Source organism: Heterostelium album (genome assembly GCF_000004825.1).
Source record: "Heterostelium album PN500 unplaced genomic scaffold PPL_scaffold9, whole genome shotgun sequence".
NCBI lineage: Eukaryota > Evosea > Eumycetozoa > Acytosteliales > Acytosteliaceae > Heterostelium > Heterostelium album.
Window position 1 is genome coordinate 1619790 of NW_008805071.1, and position 24450 is coordinate 1644239.

The window sequence follows — 24450 nt, forward strand, 5'->3', positions numbered from 1 at the left end:
AGTTATTGTTTTTTTTTTATTTATAGTTTGGAACCTAGGAATGGCATTCTTGGATCATTAAAAGGAAGTTGCCATTGGTTAATCACATTATTGGTTTGTCCTAAAAAATTGTGATGAGCTGGATTGTTGTAATATTGAGTGTTAGGAGGTGGAATGTTAGATGGATTTCCAATATTTGAAATAGAAGAAGAATTAAAATGAGGATTGATTGGTGGATTTAAATTTTGGAACGAAGTAGGGTTGATTGTTAGGGTGTTGGGAAGAGGAGCCAAACTTCTTATTGTTGTATTTACATTGAAATTATTATTATTATTATTATTATTAATATTTTGAAGGATAGGTGAGGTGTGATTATATCCTTGGTGATGTGGATATGGCGCAAAATTGGGGGATTGAATTTGTCTGCTTGCCACTCTTCTAGATCCACCGTATTCTTCGTGTCTCACTATTGAAGGGGGATAAGAGTGTGTCATTTGTAAAAAATGGAGTTGAGGCAATTGAAAAGTGGTATAAGGAGTTTGAACAACATGTGCAGGTTGAATTTCCTCATTGATGGGTGTTGGTGATAAAATAGGTGGAGACAAATTACCTGTTGTTGCAATATCTAGCGTACCTAAATTTGTAGGAGCTGGGTTTGGGGCTGGGTTTGGAGTGGCAGGAGGAGGTGTGGATGAAGAATAATTGATTGGAGTCTGGTTGTGACTGGAGTGAGAGTTGTGAGGTTTGTCCTTCAGATAGTGGCGAAGTAGTAAGTCATCATTCTCAGTATGAGTTGTAGGGTCGGCAAGAGCAAACTCCCAGAGCTTGAAATCAGACTCTTCATTTTGCAAAGTCAGGGTCCTCTTGTAAACTCTTACCACATTATTTTCATCCCGAATCTTTGTGACCACACCATTTTGTTTCCATGAAGGACCACCACTGTTCTTTCTTCTTCTTTTTTTATAGTCACCACGACTTTGATTTCTTTGAACAAAGTGGATTTCACCATCTAAATTTTAAATGAAAAATTTCAAATTGTCAACGGAATTTTTTTTTTTTGAGAATTTTAAAATTGATAATTAATTTACCATATGGATTTTTTATTGAATCATTTTCAGAAACACATCTAATTGGATTTCCATTCAGGCTTACAATTCTTCCACTTGCAAAATCCTCCAAACATTTCTTGTAATAGTGGTCTTTTGTTCTTACCAACAAAACCACCGGATGTGCCATTGTTTATTAATTGTTGAGAAAAAAGTAATAATAAAATAAACAATAAAAAAAAAGAAAGGGAGGGTTTGTCTCCCAATAATAATTAAATTTTACAATGATTAAAAGGGCTATAAATTTGAATTAAATACAATTTCCACGAGGAAGATGGTTTTAAAAAAAGATAAAAATGATAAAGTGGTGATAGAATAAAAAAGAATATTTATAAATAAAAAAATATATACATATATATATTTATAACTTTAATTTTCTTTTTTATTGTTATTGATCTCTTGATAAATTCACTAATGGTTTAAAATTTTATCATTGGTATTTAATGCTGTGTTGTACATCCTTGTTTGATGAAGTTTGCGTGATACGACCACATTTATACAATTATATGGTACCATTAAATAATACATGATATTTTATAAAGTATAGTAATTAATTTCATTGCTAGTTGTTGATTCAAAATATTTATTAATATGGTAGTGATTAATATGTTTTTTTTTCAAACACTGAATTTTTATATTATTGGTAGCTTTTTCATATAAGAGGCATCATAAAATCTCGTGATTCATCAAAATGTTGGGAATGTGATACATAAATTATAAATTTAGTTATATTGGTAGTTGTTTTTTTTTTTTTTGCTTGTTCAAATTTTTGTTGTAGTATCATTTAATTTGTAAGTGAACAATGATATCTAGACATCTTGATGATCATAGTAACCTCTGCCAATTGATTTTCGAGATTACCACTTTTGCGAATAATTTTTATTAAATTATTTCAACTTGAGTGAAACAATAACAACAAGTTGATGAGGAGACAGACCAAAAAAAAAGAAAATCAATATTAATATTGTTAAAACATCCTTCTTCATCATCTTTAGCAAATAAAATATTTATTAATTTACCACAATAAAAAAAAATAATAATTAACACGGGAACCCACATCAACCACACCACATTTACTACACTAATTTTTTGTATAAGGAATAGCTGTAGATGATCACAATATGGAACGATCCTATCATTCTTTTACACCCTCATTTTCAGTTCTACAACGATCATCCCGTTGAAATCAACCTCCCAAATTTACGAACAAAATAATTACTGTATTCTAGATATCTTTGTGTATCGAAAATTCAAATATTCACTTGGTAGTTAAACTGTCAACACAATGAAGTGGTAAATGAGATTGTGGGAAGTGGTTGTTAGTTTAGTTAAAACTCAAAAAAAAAGTAAAAAAAGCTATTTATATATCCAATAAAAATGGAATGATTCTATTTTCCAAATGTGGTGAGAACGTATATTTAACTATTTAGATAAAAAAGAGAACTTGTTCTTTTCCATTATTGTAAAACATTATCATCTAATCAAAAAATATAATATATATTCAAAAATTAGCGGAATCACAACACTCTATTTTATTTAAAGTTGTATAACAATTACTGCAATAATTTAAATATTCAATTTTCAACAAATGAATAGATCTCAAGTTGTTTACTGAAATTAGATTAGATGTGTGATACTATTATAGATAATCAAATTTATAAATTTGGAGGGAATTCACTGAGTAGAAGTTAGTTGATCCCCAAATTAATCTCACCAAACAAATTTCTTGATTAGTAAACTTCGAATGAAAATGGATGAATCAATCCACTTTTTGAAAATGCATTTTCTAAAAGTAAACTCAATTTAGTTGTACAAGTACCACAAGTAAAGTAACTTATTTTAATGGTTTTTAATTGTTTCAACAAAAATGAATCAAAATACAATAAAATTATTAAACCATTAGTTTAACATTTTTGTAAATAAAATAAATATATTCATTACGAAAAAAAAACAATAATGATAATAATAACTATGAGAATGAACTATTATATGTGTTTATTGAAAAACTATTTCACCGCACAAACCAGTCTCTGCATCAGAAACAAAAATGATTGGCTGAATTTTCTTTTCGAAAATCTCTGGATTATTTTTGTTGGATGTTTTCAGATGCTGCAAGAGATTGGCTTTTCCTTGAATTCTGGCATAGGTGATCTCGCAAACCTTTGAGCAATAAAACTTCTCCCATCTTCTGTTGTTGAATTCCGAGTAAAACGGTACTATAGTGTCATAGCGTGTGAAATTGATAAATGCATATCCATAGCTGACTTTGCTGTGTTGGTCCATTGGGACATATAAGAAATCGTAGGTTCCTTGGAAGTGTTCATCGATCACTCCCAGTAGAACGGTTTGAGACAATCGATTCGGTAAATTCTTTATCATGAGGGAAGTTCTAGTGTCCAGTCCAAGCTTGACCTTTTCAATTGAGAGAGTGAATTGCTCGGGTGATAGCTCTTTGCGTGGACTCTTCTCACCAATGAGATTACGTGGTGATTTAATGAGCTTATGTTGCTGTTGGAGACTAGCAACACGTGGAGAGGACGGTGGTGAAATGGTACTAGTCAACTGTAAATCACTCAGGCTCGTTGTAATTCCATCGGTGTTATTCATTGAGTGAAATTGGCTTATCTTGGATTTCCAGCCAGCTGGTAAAGAAAGATTGACACCAGACAATGTTGGTGTTTGAACTTTTGGTGGTGTTATATTGCTATTATTGAGACTATTACTACTTGTTGAATTGTTGTTGTTGTTATTGTTGTTGATTAAATTATTATTTAGATTGTTGCTGGAAATACTGTTGCTATTTAATATGTTGTTGTTGCCGATGTTGTTGATGTTGTTCAAGTTGCTGATATTGTGTGTTGTCATTAGTGCAGAAGGAGCTGATCCACTTCCATTGACGGTGATGGTAGTGATTGGTTTCTGTGATGGATCGAAAAGTGAGTCAAGCTCGACACTGTCACTGTAGGGATCGGAGGGTGATGGATTCGTTTGTTTTTTGTTACCACCCGGTCTGGAGTGTTGAATTCTCAGACGCTTACCGGCAACTTCGATCTTGTTGAGATTCTTGATGGCTTCATTGGCCTCACGGATATCGTAGTACTCAATGAACTTGTGATAGGATTTGTTGGGAGTTTCACGAATCTCTTTGATCTGTCCGTAGGCACCAAAGATTTTGTGGAGCACTTGATTGGTGACGCTTGGCTCCAAGTTAAAGACAACCAGGGTTCCTAGATCACAGTAGAAATCTTTCTGAATGGAATAGGAAATGTCGAGTTTCTTTTTGTGTACTTCGGAACCGTTCAAGTTACGCATGGCATTGATAGAGTGTCTGATATCGTAGTACTCAACGATGATATATCCACGATGCTTTGACTTTCCGCTGAGCGACTTGACAGCACCGTACTTTGAGAACAAAGATGTGAGGACACTGTCGTCGAGCTGCGGATTGATGTTGGCGACAAAGAGAGTACGAGTTGGTGTCTCTTTGAGGACATAGCTATCAACTTGGCGTATCTTTTGAGCATATTGTTTCTGGTTGTTACTGTTGTTGTTATTACTGTTGTAAGAGGCATTGGGTGATACTGAAGTGTTGCTGTTGCTGTTAGTATTCGGGTTGAGAGAGTGTGTAATGGGTGGTGAAGACGATTGGTTGTTGTTGTTGTTGTTGTTGTTGTTGTTGTTGTTGTTGTTGTTGTTGAGAATAGAGTTACTCGATGGGAATGAAAAAGATGTGAAACCTGTGTTACTGCCCAAGCTTGTGGATGATACCATTGTCGAGTTGTTCAAACTTCCACCGATCGAACTGGAATGTGGAAGAGTGCGTGGAGCAGAGTGTGAATAGTTCAAGCTGATCATATCGCCTCTTGGAGATAATGGTGAATCGAAAGAGTTGAAAATTGGATTGTTCTGTTGGTTGTAAGGGTATGACGAAGGTGAAGTGCCGGCAGATGTATTCAAGTTGATACCAAATGCATTGGCGGATGCTCCTCTCACGCTGGCAGGACTGTTATTACCAATGCTATTGCTGCTGCTAGTGCTTCCACTGATCTGGTTTAGTTTCAATTGATAGATTTGTTTTTCTCTTTCACTCATAGCCTTACTGTCGAATGCTGATGTTGAGGGTGAAGTTTGGAACTGTTGTTGTTGCTGTTGTTGCTGTTGCTGTTGTTGATGGAATGACGATTGTTGTGGATTGTTGGGTTTACTGCTGTTGTTGTTGTGATTAAATGAAAAAGGTGGATTGACTCGGTGTGTTTCTGGGGCACTGCCAAACATGCTAAAGGTTGTCAGTTGCTCAACGCTTGGGCTGATCGATCTCAGTGAGTCGCTGAGAGTACTGGTATCGGAGACCCAAGACTGTCGTTCGAATTGATTAAATGGCGATCCTGATCTAATAACTTTATCATCAAATAATGATTGACTATCTAAGCTATTGGTAAAATGTTGTTGATGATGATGCTGTTGTTGTTGCTGTTGTTGCTGTTGATGATGTTGTTGTTGTATTTTCATTAATTTAAATAGATTTGAATTACTAGTGTTGTTACTATTGCTAATAGCATTATTGTTGTTGTTGTTGTTTAAACCTCCAATGTTGTTGTTGTTGTTGTTGTTGCTAAAGTGGGAATGAGATGGAGGAGTTTGATCGAATGAGGATGATGCTGATGTCGATGATGTTAGTGTTGAAGATAATGAGAAATCAATATTCTTTGATAATGGTGAAGATGACATCTGTTGGTCATTCAACAGATACGAACTATTTAAACTATTGTTATTTAAATTTATATGATGATTGTGAGTGTGAAGGTTTAGACTGCTGCTCGGACCTAGTAGTGAGGAGGGACCTAAATGGAATGAACCATTTAAATCAAACTGTTGTTGTTGCTGTTGCATTGATCCTGTTGGTGCTGAACCTAGGTAGCTATTATTGATTGGCTGGAAACTCGATTGTGGACCACCATTCATTAACGATCCAGAGATATCATTCAATGATTCATCGTTTAATGAGAATCTAAATAGACTCTGATCCATTTGATACTACTATTATTTTATTTATTATTATTATTATTATAATTATTATTATTATTTCGATTCGATTTTGTTTGTTGATTGGTTTGTTTTGAAAAAAAAAATCACCCTATTTTGTTTTTTTATGTTTTTTATAAAATCATCTGTGCAGATAGTGGACAGTCGGGATGTTGTAATATTAAATTGTTGAAGTTATAAAATATAAATTTAAAGAAAAAAAAAAATAAATACTGTTTTTTTTTTGTTTTTTAATTTTTTAAATTTTTTAGATTTTTTTTAAATAAAGTTATTTATAAATATATATAGATAGATATATAAGAAGGGTAGTAGGAAATGTTTTGATTTTTTTTTTTATCTTTTACTTTTACTAATGAAGTGAAGTGTACAATGAAGTGGTTTACAGGTACAACAATATAATGTAAATACAAAATGAACAGGAAATGAAATGAAATGAATATATAAACAAAAAAATTTGTAACTTTAAACTAATCTATTTACACATACAACAAGAAAAGAAAAAAAAAAAAGTCTAATCTAAATATATTTTAAGAAAATAAAAATAGTAATCAAATATTAATATTATGTTGTTTGTTTTTTGCTTTGCTTTGTTAACAAAAATAAAATAAAATAAACTTAACTTACTTCTACTTGTGTGATACAATTAAATAAAGATGGATGGATGGATGGAGGGTGAGTAATAATAATAATAAAAAAAAAATTATTCGTTCCTTTATGTTTTTTTATTTATAATTTTGTGGTTGGGGAAGAAAAAAAAAAACATATTTTTTAATTTCAAAAAAAAAAAAATAACAACCGAAAAACAATAAATTGATTTTTATTCCTATAAAAAAACAATACAAAAATCATTTTTTTTCGGATTTGAGTGTTCAAAAAAAAAAAAAAAAAAAAAGTATTTTATTTTGCAATTAAATTTATTTTGTTTATTACTTCATCTTAATCTTTCATTCATTTATTGATTGATTGATTGATTGATTGATTATTACTTGTAAGTTCTTTGGGGTGTGTGAATTTAAAAGTTGAGTTCTTAAGATGAGATGAACTGGTATTGATCAAATACTTAAGATGATGGTCAACAAGATATTTGAACAGTATTAAAAATTAAATTTTTTTATTTGGTGTGTCGTTTGTTAAAGCTAAGAGTCAACTGTCTTTTGATTTGTCAACAAGCAATTTCCCATTGCAGTTGAAAGAACAGAGTGTATTCTTGTTGTTTCAATCTTCTCTTCTTTTTAATATCAGAGACACTTCGTTTTTTTTTTTAAAAATTAACCATATTTTGTACTAGTTAATATCCTCATTTATTCGGATTTAAAAAAAAATTGAACTAAAATATCTTTTTTTGGAAAGAAAAAAAATAGATTAAGATGGTCTTTGCAAAGAGCCTAAATAAAATTTGTAATACCGAGATGATCATTATTATGAATTCAACCAGTGATGACATCACTTTCAATCAAACTTTTTATATTAAATTCGCAAAAATAAGATAGTTTTTAGATTCTTTTTTATTTTATTATCTATAAATTAAAATAAATCTAAAGATATTAAAGATATTTATAAATCTTAAAAAGTATCTCTCTAGGTACCGGTATAAATAGTTAACACTGTGAATAGTCTTTATAAATCAATTAAACTACTTTTACAATATATTTATTATACATACATACAGACACAGAGATTTTAACATATAAGAAATGAGATCTTCAATTTTATTTTCTACAATTCTTTTATTATCACTTATAAATGTAAGTAAAGTTAAATAATAAAAATTATTTTTTTACTAATAAAATAAAATCATATAGCAATGTCTTTCCATTGAATATCTAGATATCAATCAATTTATAATGATGGGCAAATACCATCAATTTTACGCTGTCAATACAACCACTGGTGAGTTGATAAAGAATGTCGATGCTGGTAAACAAAATTATTTCTTCCAATCTTTCCTCTCTGGCAATCCCTTTACCAATTCTTTTTTGTTGTTGGCCACTGACCAAAATGATCAACAAGACGTAATTCTTGAATATTCTATCAATGTAAGTATAAATAATAACTTTTTATTGTTTTTTTTTTTTTCAATTATTTAATATTAATTTGTTTTTAATTTTAAAACAAAATAGGACAATACTTTTACAGAGATAAACAGAATAAACGACAGTTACTCTGGATTGGCAAACGCACAAATGTATGCCTACGACCCAGTTCACAACTTTGTTGCACTTCCAACAGTTGACATGAACGAACAGAATCTAACTATTTACATTTGGGATTTTAATACCAAACAAATGTAAGATTTAAATCTTTATCTCAACTTTGATTTAATTGATTTCATTAATATTAATAGTTGTTTTTACTTTTAAAAGTACATATGTTTCACTTCCATATGCTCCAATGAACGGTAATACTCTTTATCCAGTAGGATCATACGATGCCACCACCGGAAACTATTATATTATCTATAATATCGATGAACCAAAGCTCAGATTGGGTACCTACTTGGTTGTTTACAACATGTGGACTAGAACCATCGTTAAGGAGCCAGTTTACTTTTACGATTTCGTTATGCAGGTGCCACAGATTGTCTATACCAACGATCAGATCTACTTTATTGACCTCTGTCTCGTTTGTAACTTTAAGATTTACACTGCCGATCCCCCCACTCAGAGCACCAAAAATATCTACACCGTTCCAGCGAAATTCAAGCAATCCAACAATTTCGGAAGTACTTTCGGTGTCAAGGGTAGCTCCATTGTCTTATTCTCCTCTGTGACATCGGAAATCTACACCACCACCGTAATCGATTTGGCAACCATGCAAATACACACCAGTCCTTCAATTGCAATGACAAACACTTTCCAATATGAATGGATAAGTGGTGGATTCTAAAATAAATAAATAAATAAATACATATCTATTTTTTTTTAAATAAAAAATAAAAAAAACAACGATTTGTTATTTAAAAAGTGATATTAACTTAAAATACAAATTACATTGTTTTTTTTGCGAATTTGAACTGAACATTATTGGTTTCTTGGTAAAAAATTTAAAATTTACAGTCTTCAATTTAAATATTAACAAGAAAAAAAATTAACAGTCTCCTCACATTTTTTTTAATTAATTAATTTTTGTCACAACTCAAATGTGTGTTTTTAAATATAATATAAAGTAGAGAAGAGAAGAGATTATCATTGATTAATATTATAGGTTGGAATATTTCAATGATGATTATCTTAAAGCATCGATTTGACTATGCAATAGAGTTAACAGATGAGCAAAACCATCGAACTAAACACTTTGGTTTTTTATTCCATTTGAACGGTATGCATAAATCAACATTACCTATCTATATCTAATAGCAAAGCTAACTAAACTAATTATTCTTTAGATGATAATGATGTTTGTATATATTTAAAAAAGAATAAAACAGATGAAATTGCATTGTTGGTATGTATAATGAGCAACAACAACAGCAGCAGCATCAGCTACTTCATTCATTCATTCATTCATTCATACTAAAGTTATTTATTTATTTATAATTTTAAAAGGTTCAAAACAATATATCATTCACATCAGATTCCAATGGTATCACTATTACATTTCTTAATAGTCTGTCATATGCTTACATTCCAAAGGAGGGAGATGAGAATGAATGGAGACAACTCTTTGATTTAATTGAATATTTGAGTGGTTCTACTGTTGAAACTGATCGATTCTTAGTGCATCAAGCTCATTCTGATCCAATTGAAGATGATATTGACCATAACAATCATCTGCATAACCATCAACATAAAATGTCGACATCACCATCGAATCTAAACAGCAATTCAAAAAAAGAATTTCAACTCAAATTGTTTAGTGCGTCCAATGAACCAAAGGATAACAAATCGTTCGATTTCTTTGGTAAACCTAATAATAATAGGTCCGCCACATATCGATTGAATATAAAATCAAAAAACAACAACAACAATAATAATGATAACAACAACAACAACAGCAGCAGCATTAACAATAACAATAGCAATAGTAATAGTAATAATGGCAATATTAAAAATGGTAAAACCTATAGTATAAATAGAACAACAACAACAGCAGCAACACCGACAACAACAAACAGCAATTTTAAACAAACAACTTCATCAATGTCGATAGTCGATCCACTACAGAATGGACATTCTGATGCAGATATTATCATTGATAACGATTCAATTTCTCAGGAATCACCACCGATTCCTCGATCTATGAAGAAGGGACAGACAGGATCAATGTTTAAGGTGTCCAATCAGATTCACACTGTTCGTCCCAACATCAAAAATGGTGATGATAGATCGCTCGCTACTCTACCGAGTTCAGAACCAAAAATGCTGAATGATTGTTTCAACGCACTCAGAGCTATGGATAAATCATCAACACAATCAGTCTCACCAAGCAAAGTCAAAAATAGCAACAGCAATTATAGTAATAATATAAAGAGAATCACATCAAATGAATCACACAATGAATTGGATGAAGAAATCGAGAATTCATCTCCACACGAAACAAAGAACAAAAAGACAATATTGTTCCCAACCTATAATAGTTTATCGATGACAAACAACAACAATAACAACAACAACAGTAATAATGATAGCTATCATTCGAATGGAACATTCAAGAAAGTAAATGGAAATAGTAATGGTAATACAAATAACAATAATGTAAATAATAATGTAAATGTAAAAGATGACCTACTTAATCAAGATAGTAGTACATCGGAATCTATATCAGCAAAAAGAAAACTAAATATTGCACCAACAACACCGTCATCACTTAAACCTATCGCTGCCAATGAACCAAAAACAAAGCAACAGAAGATCGATCTTAAACCTCTGCCAAGACCAACTACATCAACATTAAGTTCCACCAGGGGTTATTCGTCATATACACTTCCAGTCTCTACATTTGAAAAAGGGTAAGCTACAATATTATCACCATCATCACCATTTTAATAGTTACATATAGAAGTAACCAACTAATCATTTACTAGTTTTAAAAATCTTGGAAATACATGTTATATGAATGCTGTTTTACAATCATTCTTTGGTGTTCCTGATATTGTAAATGATTTAAAAGGAAATGAGTAAATATTATACAAATATATTAATAATGATATAGTTAAAAGAATATTTACTGATTATTCATTCTTCACTTGTGGTTTAGAATTAAGAAGTACTTTAATGAATCAATTGAAAAGCCAAGTTTTTATAGGAATCTTTTGATTTTACTACAGAGAAAAGAAAAGACTATGGAAAGTGGCGGAACACGATCGTTTGATTCTTTTAATGGTGTGGATACAAAGTCATTCAAAACTCTGTTGGACGATGTCAATCCGTACTTTAAAGGTTACTCACAACACGATTCTCATGAATTCCTGCTGTCATTGATGGATTTATTGGAGGAGGAGTTGAAGGACTCTCTGAAGAAAGAGAATGAAAAGTTGGAAACAAAGCGAAAAGAGAAACAGTTGGAGAAACAGTTACTACTTACTACCACTACAGACGACGACGACAATGAAACAACAAACAACAACGACAAGCAACCTATCGAATCACCACCATCATCACCTTTGGACATTCCAAAGTTGCTCCAATCGATCTGTCCAATCACCAAGAATTTTAGATCGACCATTCACAAGATTATCACTTGTATAAATTGTAAAGATATAACTCACACCAATGAAATATTCACCGACATCTCATTGGATATTGCACATTCACCGTAAGTAGTAACCAATATCATTATATTGTTGTAATATTAATTAACGTCATTAATAATCCTATCAATAGATCCAAAACCTTTAATATTCAGGAACTTTTGGATATTTATTTGAAGGAGGAAACCATTGAGAGAAAGTGTCAGAAGTGTTCTCACGATAAATCGACTATTACCAAATACTTTTCAGAGACACCGAATGTCTTGGTTTTGCATTTGAAACGATTCCGACGAAGCTATTACACATCGACCATCACTAAAGACTCTTCATGCGTTCTTCCACTGAAAACCATCAAAGTTGCCACCATTGTAAATAAACCAGATACCAAAACAATCTTAGATGATAGTGCGCCACAACGACCACCACCACCAGCTTCACCAGACAAGATGAATCAACCAAATATTAACATTACAACAACCACTACAACTACAACCACTACAACAACAAACAACTCAACTAACGAAAACTCCAACAGCGAACCAACAAATAACAAAAAGATAACAACAACGACAACAGAACAGAAATACAATGTACAAAGTATAATTCAACATATTGGAGGTGATATCGATTCTGGACACTACGTTTCCTTTGTAAAGAAAAATAATGAATATTGGAAACTATATGACGATGATAAAGTTAAAGAAATTCTATTCACCAATGTACTAGATAGAATATTGACAAATGGTTATCTATATTTCTATACAAAAGAACAACAATAAACTTTTGGTCAAAAATTATTTTTATTTTATTTTTTAAACATACAATCAACAATTTAAAACAATTTACACATTTATTGAGAGAAATAAAATATGTTATTTAGTAGAAAGAAATAAACAATCATCTTTAAAATAAGCCTTAAAAATAATCAAATCTTTCAATACCGAATTAGTTTCTGTTGAAGTGACAGAACGTCAGAGTATAGCAATTTAACTGAGTATATTTTTATATGAAGAATCATTAAACAAATAACATCTATAGGATTTATTATTTAATTTGATTTTGGAGCTGGAACCATGTTGTTGGTGGTCATAATCATCCATGGGAATTGCCAAATCTCAGGCATACCGACATGGGTATAAGTCCAATCACCTTGCTTCCAGTTGAATGGTGGTTGTTGGTCATAGGTTGGTCCGGATTGAGCAGCGACTTGCATGTTACGAACCATGGCGTGGTTGACAGCCTTGGAATCGATACCACCGAAGGCATCTTTGTTCAAGTATGGGTTGTTTGGATCGGATTTGGTGACCAAATCGAAACGAGAGCTGATGGCATTACCAGAGTTACCGGCAGAGAGTGGATCGTGTTCCCAATTGTTGTAACGGAGCTCCGCTTGGTATTGCTCAAAGGTGTAGACGTTGTTGGCGTCACGACGGAAGATCATGGCACGTGGATTTCCAGAGTAGGAGAAGAAGTTTCCGTAGGATTGGGTGTTGTTGAATCCAGAGACGTTGTAGATGTACTCAAAGTATGGCACGTTGTAGGATGGCCAGTAACCGGTACGCACAATGTTGGTGACGTCGTCGTACTCGACGTAGCCTGGGATTTGCTCTAGGACGTAGACCATTCCGTCGTGTGCGTCAACACCCGACTCGAATTTGTTGTAGTCGACGATGATCCATTGGTTGTTGTAGGTACCGGAGTTCTCACGACCAAAGGTGGTGCACCAGTTGGCACCGTTGCTGGCCATACGATTGGCGATGATGACACGGATCCAAGAGAGAACCGACGATGGAGTGACCAAGTAGTAGAGATTGTTGTTCATCATACCGTTGGTAGTTTCGACAACGACCAAACCAGTGTCCAACAAATAGAAATCGTCGATCGATGAGAGTGAAGCTGGGTAGGAAGAGAACATGGTGGTGGCGGAACGCGACAAGCTGCTCGACGAGAAAGCGAAAGTGTAGATCTTGAACATACGAACCATCTCGTAGAACGAGGACCAAGTGGTGTGACCGGCATACAACTCAGTCAAGTCGTCGGTCAATTTGATCAACGAAGAGCAATGTCCAGTCTTTCTCATGAAGTTTTCGAGGTGTTGTTTTGGTGGGAGAGCAGCAGCAGTGGCGGCATCGAATGAGATGTTGAGAGCCGGTGCCAAGTCGATCATATCTCCGTCCATGTTCATCAGGAGAATGTCGTAGAACTCCAATGATTGGGAGGGATCGGTGGTGGCGTCGTTGTAACCCTGGAAGAGACTGGCGACCTGGGTCATGACCAATCCGACCTGTTGCCAGTATGGATCGTCGAGATTCTCAGCGACTTGTTGTTGCATGTAACGATTGTTGGAATCGATCCAAGCGATAGCCTTGTCGTTTACCGATTTCTTGTATTCGTTGACGTACATGTTGTACCAGTTTTGGTAGATCATTTCGGCCGAGACGTAACCCTCGAGGTAACCGGCAGCCGATGCTTGTTGGGTGTCGTTGTAGGCACCGTTTGTCTGGATGGAGATGTATCCCCAACCGGTGGTCATCATCTCGTTGCCGTAGAGACACCAGGCGACACCGTTCGATTGGTTTCCGCTGACGACACGGAATCCGTTGTTCAAGTCGAGCAGAGCAGTGAATGTTTGAAGATTGGATGGTGCATTGACTGTGTGTTGCCTCTGTTGCCTACTGACATCGATTGAACTTGAAAGTGAAGCAAACGCAACAATTAAAACTAATATATTAAAATAGAATTTCATTTTTCTTTTTTTTTGTTTTTTTTCTGGAATTCCTTATAAAAAAAAAACGAAACGAAAATGTTTATATATGAACAAATCCGAAAGAATTATTTATCTTTCTTTTAAAATCGGAAATGTCAGATACAGATATATAATTATATAAATATACAAAAAAGTATAGAACAGTAAATATAAAGTGAAATAGCGAATTTACAATTTTATTCAATTTCAATGCAAAAAAAAAAAAAAACTGAAAAAAAAACAGCAAAAATCAAAAAAATGACAGAAATGGCTTCTGAAGGTTTCACACATAAAAAGAAAAATCAATGGAATAAGTTTGTTTTTAATAATGTATTCTTTTTAATTCTAAAATCCCATGTTTTTTTTTTAAAAATATCTTTGTTAATTTTATTTAATATAACCATTATAAAAAAAGCTACACTACATTTTGATATTTTACAAGTAATTTAATTTCCTCTATTTATAAACAGGATTTTAAGATGTCCAAAGAAAAAAAATAAAATAGAAAAAACAAGATAATTATTCAAAATATCAGAAGAATGTTTTTTTTTATAGTTTAAAATTTAAAAGAAAAGTGAAAGATTAGTTGGTTTGTTCAAAAAATAGATGGTGGATTAGAGTAATAATAATTTATTTTAATAAAGATTATTATTAATTTTAATAGTAGTAATAGTAGTTGTTAGTCGTACAGTACTACTATTATTAAATAATTGTTGTCGTCAAATAATTGGGTTTGTTGAGATTCGATCCTTATAGATAGACAACAACCAATTGAATTTAAATTTTGTGTTAAGAGGTTGGTTATGGTATGGTTTGGTAAGAAAAGAAAAGAAAACAAGAAAAGAAAGATATAGAAATTCAATCGTGCGATTAAGGTTTTATCCTATCTGTTAATTCTTAAACAAACATTGATCATCTCACACATTCCACAAAAACACAATAAATTTAAGGTATAAAATGTTGTTGAGCTGTCTAATTTAATAGGATGGTTGTGTTTTTATTTTTCTGGTTTTTCAATCGTGTGTTGTTTAAATTGTGTTCAGCTCAGACCACACACTTATTCAAACTATCTGTTGATCAAAAAAAAAAAAAAAAAAAATTTTGAAAAAAAAACAAAAAAAAAAAAAAAAAAAAAGGTTTAGGATTTGTTGTTTATTGAAAAGAAAAAAAAAAACAGATTGGTTTAATGTTTATATAGATTGATTGATACAAAGATAGATATAATAAATAGATATTATTGTAAATTTAATTACATTTTAAAAATAACAATATTATAATATAAAGAAGATTATTAACTGTAATCAAAAAAAACAAAAAAATAAAATATCGAAAAAAAAAAAAAAATCGCCACAAACGGATTTGACTGATCATTTGAAAAGGTCTTGATTTATATACTTTATTGGAATCAACAATCAATCAATCAATTAATAATAGTAGAAGTAGAAGTAGAAGTTAATAACAGTAGTAACTACTACTTTGACAATAATATAATAACAACAACAATTTCATTTAATAGATAGATAATAAACTTTTATATATATATATAGTAATATATTTATATATATTATATAAAGTAAATAAATATATATATATATAGATATAAAGAGTTTATTTTTGTAAATAGTAGTAGTAGTAGTAGTAACAATAATAGATTTATAAAGATGAATTCAAGTAACGGTGGATTGACAAATAGTTTCGGTAGTAGCAGTAGCGGCAGTTTACTACTGACACCAAAGAAAGGTAGTGTCAGCTCATTGTCAACTGGAATAAGTGCATCAGATGTATCAGAAGGTTAGTATTAATCATTTTTAATTACAATAACAATAGTAATAATGTCCTTTGATATTAATTATATATTAAAAAACATCGGATCATGATAATAAAATAAAATAGAATTAAATATACCTCCAAATGAATGGGTTGCACGTGTTATGCAAAAACATCCGGATATATTGGAGTTACGTGAGCGAATCAGACCAATCAACAACACTAAATCATATTCTAGACACAGAGCTTGTGCCAAGACTGAAGCAAGTCATGTCATCTCTGATCAAGTATTACTTAAATTGATCATGCAATATCTCTATGAGGAGAATCTATCTACCACATTGAATAAGATTCAAGAGGAATGTAATGTAAAATGTATGTAGTACAACTATTATTATTATTACCAATAGTTAGTGGTAGATTAGAGTAGAGTAGAGTAGTATATTAATAGTTTATTATTATTATTATTATTATTATTATTATTATTATTAAAAATTAATAGTTATACCACATGAAATAGAGAAAGAAGGTTTACCGACACTCTTGAGAATCGGAATTAAAGAAGCCAACAATTGGTTTGGCGCACTCGAGGAGTCGTGGGAGGTCGACCCCGAGGTGCAAGCGTATCACGCCTATGTCTCTGACCAGGACAACGATCTCGAGGAACAAGACAAGAATATATGGGACGATCTTAACGATACCTCGAGAGTCAACATGACAAAGAATATAGAGAACAACACAATTCAAGCTGCCACTCTCAACAAATTGATTTGGTGGTTAGCAACCAACCCAAATGCAACTGGTATGTTTTCATTTTTAAAAATGAATAATAATAATAACTAAACTAAACGAACTAACTAACTTTACCTTTTAAATATATAATATATCTAATAATATTTAGATACAACTGAGTTTAAAAAGATATTTTTCTTAACATATCCATCGTTCACAACAGCAGAGACAATCCTATCGAAATTGATACAGATCTACAATTCACCAACTAAAGAACATACCGACAAGGGTATGTTTGTTATATTTTTGAATTTCTGGATCGAGCAACAACCCCAGGATTTCAATGAGAAGCTACTCGCCAATCTCAACAACTTTATCGATAATCAAATGGTTAAAGACGGTCTGACTCAATGGGCAAAGAAACTAAGAACTTCAATTGCAAAAACAGTATGTAATCTATAGTATATTTAGTTTAAACTTATATTAACACCACACTATATAATCATGTAGCAAGAAGTAAGTGCCAAAAAGAAAGAACCAATATTAAAAGATCCACCCGAACCAAAAGTACCAAAGAACATATTTTCATCTACTTTGACATTTGACGATATCGATGAGGAGGAGATTGCCAGACAACTTTGTTTAATCGATTTCCAAATGTATGAAAGTATTAAAGTAAGTATCAGCTAAGTAGTTGTTTATAATTCGGTCAAATTTCCCCAATAATAATAACCAACCAATTGTTACTATTTAACTACTTTCTAGTCACAGGAATTCTTAATTAGAGGATGGAATAAACCACAGTATAGATCAAAGGCACCAAATCTTTTGGCGATGATGAGAAGATTCAATGATTTCACTAAATGGGTGGCATCTTGTTTGCTAAGCGAACAGCAAACTAAAGGAAAATCAAAGTTGCTTGCAAAGTTCTTAAAGATTTCAGAGGTATGTTTTATAGTTTGCTGTTATTGGATAGATTCAATATTGGTTGTCTAATTGATTTATTGATTGTTTGGTTGATTCTCTTTGAAATATTTTAGCATTTAAAGTCACTTTCCAATTTCCATTCTCTGATGGCCATCTTTGGTGGTATCAATAATACTTTGGTGTGGAGAACAAAGGCAGTGCGAAAGGATTTGAGCAAACAACAACAAGAGACCTACGCAGATTTAGAGAAGCTTTTCCATTCCGATCAAAACTTTAAAGCATACAGATTGGCCTATAAAGATGCCAAACCACCATGTATTCCATTTTTGTAAGTTTTCTTTAACAAACATATTATATTGGTGATAGCAATACTAACATATATATGTTCACACTGTAGGGGTATTCATTTAAGAGATTTAGTTTTTGTTGATGAAGGAACGGCAGACAAAGTGGAAGGAATGATCAATTTGAACAAGAGAAGAACGCTTTACAGAGTGATTTCCAATATTATGAAGTATCAACCGATTCATTACAATTTCTTAAAGGTGCATCAGATTTCTTTGTTTTTAACTGACCTTAAAGTAGATAACTTTGAACCAATCAAGAATTTGGACATATCACATGACACTGTGTTACCAAAGTGATCCAGATTAAAAAAAGAGTTGTTAACAATTCCAATATCAATCAATATCAACAACAACAACAACACGATTGTAATATCAAATATCCACCAATTTAATCAACATATACCCATATATATAAATTAATTTAATTAAACAATTTGTAATTTTAAATATTAAATATATTAAAAATATAATAACCTCTTCCAAAAAAAAAACACTTTATCTAACTAATTCTCATTATTTATATATACATATTTAATAATATTATTTATTTAATTGAATTGTTGTTAAGCTAATTAACTAATATAAAGAATAATATAATTATACCAATTGCAAAGAATATTCTTGATAAAAGAAGTGATTCAAAATCAGCACTATTTTGTGGTCGTCCATTATTATTAATAGAATTGTTATTGTTATTATTTTGTTGCTATTTTTTGATAGATATTAGATTAATAATTTTATAAATGGGTAAACAAAAAAAGATTAGAAACATACATAAAAGTGTAATCCAAATAAGCCAGGGAAAAGACCAAAGCCTGCTGATATCGATACATTTCCAAACTGAGTGTTCCATTGATTTGCTCCAAAAACATCCTATTAAATTAAGTTAGCTATTGTTAGTTTCAAAGCTGAATGTTGAATAATGATTGTCTGTAATCTAAAATAACATACGGGATAAGTTCTATTTGAGTTATTCTGATTCGGTCTTACTTGTTCTGGTCTTCCAGGTGGTCGTTGTGGTATTGATCTGTTCTTTCTTGGATCTGTTGCATTGCTTCCTCTTCCATAGATTGGTATCAGTTTCTCTTCTGTCACTGGTGCTTTACATACGGGACACTGTTGACTTGCATTATATTGTAACCATTGAAATATACACGACCAGCTAATTAGAAATTGATATTGATAATCAAAACGTCTATTAATAAACTTGATAAATGTGAAACAAAGAGATAGAGTTCGACGTCGATAACCTACCAAAATAGATGTCCGCATTGAGTAACTACCGGCTCTGATACATCATCAAAGCATATATTACATTCGAATTGATTATTTGATTCCTTTTCCTCTTCTGTATTCTCTTGTTCTTTGGTTTCTGGATTGGTATTCTTATTATTATTGTTGTTGTTTGTAGTGGTAGTAGAAGTAGTAGTAGTTGTTGACGTTGTTTCATCGATTTCTTCGATCATCGGTTGAGGTTGCTCATTTTTATCGCTTGATTCATTCACTCTATTTAAATTTCTTCTTCTAACTGTGCTGATATCATCTGTTGTATTCAATGATTGATCATTGGGCACACTATTTTGTTCATGATTATTCTCAACATCATCTGACATTATATTATAATTGTATTATTATATATCTAATCAAATTAGATTTATTAAAATAAAAGGGTTGTTCTGTTCTATTTTGTAATAATTAATAATTTATTTTTGGTGAATCATCATTATTTAAAAAAATTAAATTAAAAAATATATTTTTTTGCAAAATAATATAAAATTCATAGATTTAAATTATAGTTGATTGGTTTATTATATATACATTTAATTCTAACTAATTATTAGAAAATAAGATCAGTTGGTCTCTTTGATAAATAGTTTGAAATCGATGGGATTGTTTCAAATGTTGATTTAAAATAGGTTAGGGTTGTGAATCTATCGACGATATCTTTGAAGTTCTTGGCGTATAGATTCTCAAGGGTGGTGTATGCACTGACATCGGCAGCACTCAGCTTAGTGCCAACAAAATACTTTCCACCGTTGTCAACCAAGATCTTCTCCCAGGCAGCGAGGAAACGTGGTAGTGTTTCATTCTTGTACAACTCTTTCTTCTCTTCGGTGTCATTCGTAAAGATTGGAATCGAAATATCGTAGGATGCTTGTGAGATCGAGAGTACTTTGGCTTTATCAGTTAGATTGTCACCGGCTAGATTATATTTGTTGGCAATGTAGTTTTCGATTGCCAGCGATTGTGAAACTTCGAAATCACCATCGATGTAGTATGGCAATTGTTTATAGGTTGCCTTTTGCTTGATTCCATCATCAGCGAATGGCAGTGTGTTTCTGACATCGTTGAATTCGATATTTGCCAAAGTCAACAAAACTCTGCTGGTTTCAGCTCTTCCACGACCATTGAACTAGAATTTTCATATTGATTGGTTAGTAATGATTTCATAGTTTTTTTGTTTTTTCGATTGTACATACATAATGTAATGTTGGGATTTGATTTGATGACATCTTAAAGTATTAATTTATCTTATTGATAGATATAAAGAGAAGGTAAATGATTTAATTTACTTGTATTTTGCTTTGTTTGAAATTATTTGATTGATTGAATGATTTGTCATTTTGGAAATTTAAGATCTATTTAAATTAAAATGAAAACCTTCGATTTATTTTTAAATTATTCGATCAATTTTTTAATTAATTCTTGAAACATTTGATCAGATAAGTTCAAAAATAAATTAATTAAAAAAAGCTTCCAGAACAAAAAAAATATTCATGTTTTATTAAAAATAATTGTTCACTGTGACTATTATATTTAAAAGACACAAAAAACTTATTAATAAATGATATTAACAAAACAAGTAACACAGATGTATAAATATTTATTCTAGTATTTCTTTATTATTAATGTTGGATACATATTGTTATGTTTCTGACAAAGTTCTAAGTTTTGAAAATCATACATATGATTTTCAAAAAAATAATATATGACTTTCTATAAATTGATCAGTTTTATTATTAAATAGTTTTATATATTCGAATATATGGTGGTCGCTTTAAAGATATTTTATTAGATAAATCTTATCACAATTTTCGAATGGATAGTTTTTAATTCTAGTCAGCTCTTGAAAACCTTGTTTCAGATAGAAATCCTCTGCTTGAATAGTCATGGTTGTTAGCATCATGTGATGACAAGATCTCTCTCTTGCTAGAGACTCTGCTGCTCTCATCAATTGTGATCCGATTCCTTTGTTTTTGTAATCTTTGTGCACTGCTAACATACTTATATATAGTTCATTTAGCTGAATTTTGCCTATCATTTAGTTTATAAGCTATTAAGTAAGTATTTATCTTCAAACCAACCGGTACCATTGAATATTGCTTATCTGTTAGTTATCACCACTTACCTTTCATACCACCTACCAATATGTTATCATCGGTGTGTGCAGAGAATAAGAAGACCTCCATCTGTTCATTTGGTCTAGATCTACCTTGTTTTGATAATATATCATCATTGAGTTCTTTGTATAGGAATCGCTCTAATTCACCATCGTGATCTTTGATTTGTTTAATATTGGTCGTAATTTTACCTATCATTGTACATATATTTATAAAATGTTTAAATAATACTTAATTAAAATGAAAAGGTTTTTAAGATGGGTGCATTTAATAAGATTATTTAATAAACGAGTAAGATCAATAACTTTTGCAAAGAAGTTTCAATTTAAAATCTTTTTTAATCGGTTTTAAGCAAATATCTTTTTTAAGAATATTCTCATTTATTGGCATTTACATACCGACGATTCGAATAGTCATATGATTTAATTTAAATAAACAAAAAAAATAAGTAAAGAATTTGTTACTCCAAAGTAAGAATATCTTTTATTTCAAGTGAGAAGAATGAAATATCATTCATTGCAACCACACAGAATCTTAGTGGAACTTGATCGTCGTTCAAACTTAGTAATCTTTGAATATCTTTAAAATCAGGAACCTTCTCTTTGAATCTATTAATAAATAAATGTTGTTTAGTTTTAATATATAGAGTTACCTATTAATTAATAGTAATAAAAACAATAGATTAACATACGTTTTAATAATGATTCTAAAGTCAGGTTTACCAGGTGATGTCTTTTTAAATGAACCAGGTTTATATACATTGTAGTCGATCGTTAAACATTGTTGTTGATTACTATTATTATTATTTTTGTTATTATTATTGATATTATTAACTTTATCCATAGATAATGGTGAAAATATACGTAGTCTTCGATTGATTGAATTTAATGTTTGATTATTATTTAATTGACCTGCAATATTTACTAATGATTTCATTTTAAATCTAGGATTACTACTATTGCTATTCATATTACTACTATTATTATTATTAAACTTTGATTCTAATATTATAAAATTATTATCTTTATTCTTGTTGTATCGATTAGCTATCTTATTGTTTCTATTGTTGTGCTGATTATCTTGATATTCTAATTGCATCGCAATATGATAGTCTACACTGGTTTGTTTACATTCATTTTCCTTATTCTCAACGTAGACCATTTGTTTCTCGTTATTTACAGAACATTCACTAACATCATTCATTTCATTCCACCAATTTCTTGAAAATTTAATATTAGCTTGTTTATAACTATTATTATTTGTTAAACTTGTTGTTGTAGTTGTTGTAGTTGTTGTTAATACTGATTTAGGTAATGATTTTAATATTCTATTTCTTTCATTCTCTGTAAATATAAACTTATTTGATTTACTACTATTGCTGCTGTTGTTGTAGTTGGTGTTCGAAGATGCATTGATATATCTTAATAGATGATAACCTTGTTTCTTTAGAAACGAGTAAACTTGATAGTTTGAGAATGGGAAGTTACAATAATCAGTTTCGAATAACTTGTAACACTCTTGTAGTACGAGAGGTGCATCTTTATAGTATATCTCCATTGCACCTATTGATGCTAAGTACATAGCCTCCTCAATATGAAGATAGAGTTTACCTCCAACAGTATGTCCCATACTCTCGTAGTATCTACCTTTTCTATTTATCACCAAGAATGTTTTGGTTTGCTCTTGATATTCTGCTCTTGACAATTGATTACTTATAGATTTAATACATATTAATAATAGTTTGATTAAATATCTATCTCTATAATAACGATTTGATATCAAAGTAACATACATTGAAGAAGATTTATTATGATCATATAACTCCTCTTTCCATTGTTCAAATGTCATTTTTATCTCTTCATCTTCCTGTAAAGGATCATCTTTGACCGATAGCTTTTTATTTGCTTTCTTTGAATCTGGTTCTACATCGTTGATAGATCTCTTCCTATTATTAAGATCGTTATTCTCGATATTGTCGCTCTCACTGTTCAACATTTAATTGTATTGTGAATTGCAAAAGTATATTTGATTTTTTTAAAAGACCAATCTCAATAACTAGCTTTTAATTTTAAATTTTGTGTAGTGAGCCTTTTACTCAGATCAAAGCAAATATTGGTATACTATGCCTATCATTCTTTGATGTTTTCATTTGTTCTAGATAAATCAAAAAAAAAAACATTCTGATATTATATCTTTTAATCATATAAAAAGTAAAAATATAATAAGCAATTAACATATTTTTAGATAGCCTGTGAGTTAGGCGCATAATAACAAACTAGGTTGATATGGGGTTTCGTTTCATTTTTGAGATCTGTCAATAAATATTTGTTGTGGGTATTATATTTTACAGAATGATGTATGATTATATTTTTAGATCTATATTAGTTTTAAAACTCAAATTTTTTCAATATTCTTATTGAATAAAAAAGAAAATACTTTATTAACATATATTTATATATTATATATCTTATATCTTAAAACTATTATTTTAGTATAATAATTATCATATTCAATTTTCATAGTTTAGATAACACAGATAATTCTAAAAGTATATTTTAAAATGTTGTGTATAGCCAATTTTGTCAATACAACCGTCTTTGGCAGCTGGAAGAGTTAGAACAATGTATTGGAAAGGTGTTTTTTTAGGTCCGAAATCAAGCAACTTGTACTCAAAATATTTGTAGTGCAAATTGATTTAGCGCAATTGGTATTA

The 24450-nt window shown here is 30.9% G+C and overlaps 10 protein-coding genes across 10 annotated transcripts; 3 read left to right on the forward strand and 7 right to left on the reverse strand.

The window, feature by feature from the left end:
* Positions 1-20: 20 nt before the first annotated feature.
* On the reverse strand, positions 21-1215 carry PPL_09148 (uncharacterized protein; the record flags this gene model as incomplete). Its single annotated transcript, XM_020579945.1, has 2 exons — positions 21-988; positions 1068-1215. The coding sequence occupies 2 exons, from the start codon at positions 1213-1215 to the stop codon at positions 21-23; spliced, it is 1116 nt and encodes a 371-aa protein (XP_020430620.1).
* A 1230-nt stretch (positions 1216-2445) lies between these two features.
* PPL_09149 (RNA binding protein) lies at positions 2446-6113 on the reverse strand (the record flags this gene model as incomplete). The annotated part of the gene is made up of 2 exons (XM_020579946.1): positions 2446-2507; positions 3110-6113. The coding sequence occupies 2 exons, from the start codon at positions 6111-6113 to the stop codon at positions 2446-2448; spliced, it is 3066 nt and encodes a 1021-aa protein (XP_020430621.1).
* Positions 6114-7822: 1709 nt separating this feature from the next.
* On the forward strand, positions 7823-9014 carry PPL_09150 (uncharacterized protein; the record flags this gene model as incomplete). Its single annotated transcript, XM_020579947.1, has 4 exons — positions 7823-7873; positions 7931-8164; positions 8249-8415; positions 8492-9014. The coding sequence occupies 4 exons, from the start codon at positions 7823-7825 to the stop codon at positions 9012-9014; spliced, it is 975 nt and encodes a 324-aa protein (XP_020430622.1).
* A 381-nt stretch (positions 9015-9395) lies between these two features.
* Positions 9396-12596, forward strand: PPL_09151 (ubiquitin carboxyl-terminal hydrolase; the record flags this gene model as incomplete). Its single annotated transcript, XM_020579948.1, has 7 exons — positions 9396-9425; positions 9546-9572; positions 9674-11076; positions 11152-11244; positions 11395-11506; positions 11663-11809; positions 11973-12596. The coding sequence occupies 7 exons, from the start codon at positions 9396-9398 to the stop codon at positions 12594-12596; spliced, it is 2436 nt and encodes an 811-aa protein (XP_020430623.1).
* A 269-nt stretch (positions 12597-12865) lies between these two features.
* On the reverse strand, positions 12866-14563 carry plbA (phospholipase B family protein; the record flags this gene model as incomplete). Its single annotated transcript, XM_020579949.1, has 1 exon — positions 12866-14563. One exon carries the CDS (start codon positions 14561-14563, stop codon positions 12866-12868), a length of 1698 nt encoding a protein of 565 aa, XP_020430624.1.
* Positions 14564-14821: 258 nt separating this feature from the next.
* On the forward strand, positions 14822-18563 carry gefH (Ras-GEF domain-containing protein; the record flags this gene model as incomplete). Its single annotated transcript, XM_020579950.1, has 11 exons — positions 14822-14893; positions 15134-15152; positions 15228-15294; positions 16161-16354; positions 16457-16705; positions 16833-17132; positions 17232-17509; positions 17573-17737; positions 17828-18007; positions 18103-18317; positions 18425-18563. The coding sequence occupies 11 exons, from the start codon at positions 14822-14824 to the stop codon at positions 18561-18563; spliced, it is 1878 nt and encodes a 625-aa protein (XP_020430625.1).
* A 341-nt stretch (positions 18564-18904) lies between these two features.
* Positions 18905-19949, reverse strand: PPL_09154 (uncharacterized protein; the record flags this gene model as incomplete). The annotated part of the gene is made up of 4 exons (XM_020579951.1): positions 18905-19042; positions 19111-19209; positions 19288-19498; positions 19591-19949. The coding sequence occupies 4 exons, from the start codon at positions 19947-19949 to the stop codon at positions 18905-18907; spliced, it is 807 nt and encodes a 268-aa protein (XP_020430626.1).
* Positions 19950-20173: 224 nt separating this feature from the next.
* Positions 20174-20849, reverse strand: PPL_09155 (glutathione S-transferase; the record flags this gene model as incomplete). Its single annotated transcript, XM_020579952.1, has 2 exons — positions 20174-20749; positions 20817-20849. The coding sequence occupies 2 exons, from the start codon at positions 20847-20849 to the stop codon at positions 20174-20176; spliced, it is 609 nt and encodes a 202-aa protein (XP_020430627.1).
* Positions 20850-21394: 545 nt separating this feature from the next.
* On the reverse strand, positions 21395-21935 carry PPL_09156 (GNAT family N-acetyltransferase; the record flags this gene model as incomplete). The annotated part of the gene is made up of 2 exons (XM_020579953.1): positions 21395-21612; positions 21746-21935. 2 exons carry the CDS (start codon positions 21933-21935, stop codon positions 21395-21397), a joined length of 408 nt encoding a protein of 135 aa, XP_020430628.1.
* A 139-nt stretch (positions 21936-22074) lies between these two features.
* PPL_09157 (tRNA-splicing endonuclease subunit SEN54 family protein) lies at positions 22075-24184 on the reverse strand (the record flags this gene model as incomplete). The annotated part of the gene is made up of 4 exons (XM_020579954.1): positions 22075-22096; positions 22202-22345; positions 22429-23682; positions 24174-24184. 4 exons carry the CDS (start codon positions 24182-24184, stop codon positions 22075-22077), a joined length of 1431 nt encoding a protein of 476 aa, XP_020430629.1.
* Between the last annotated feature and the right edge of the window lie 266 nt (positions 24185-24450).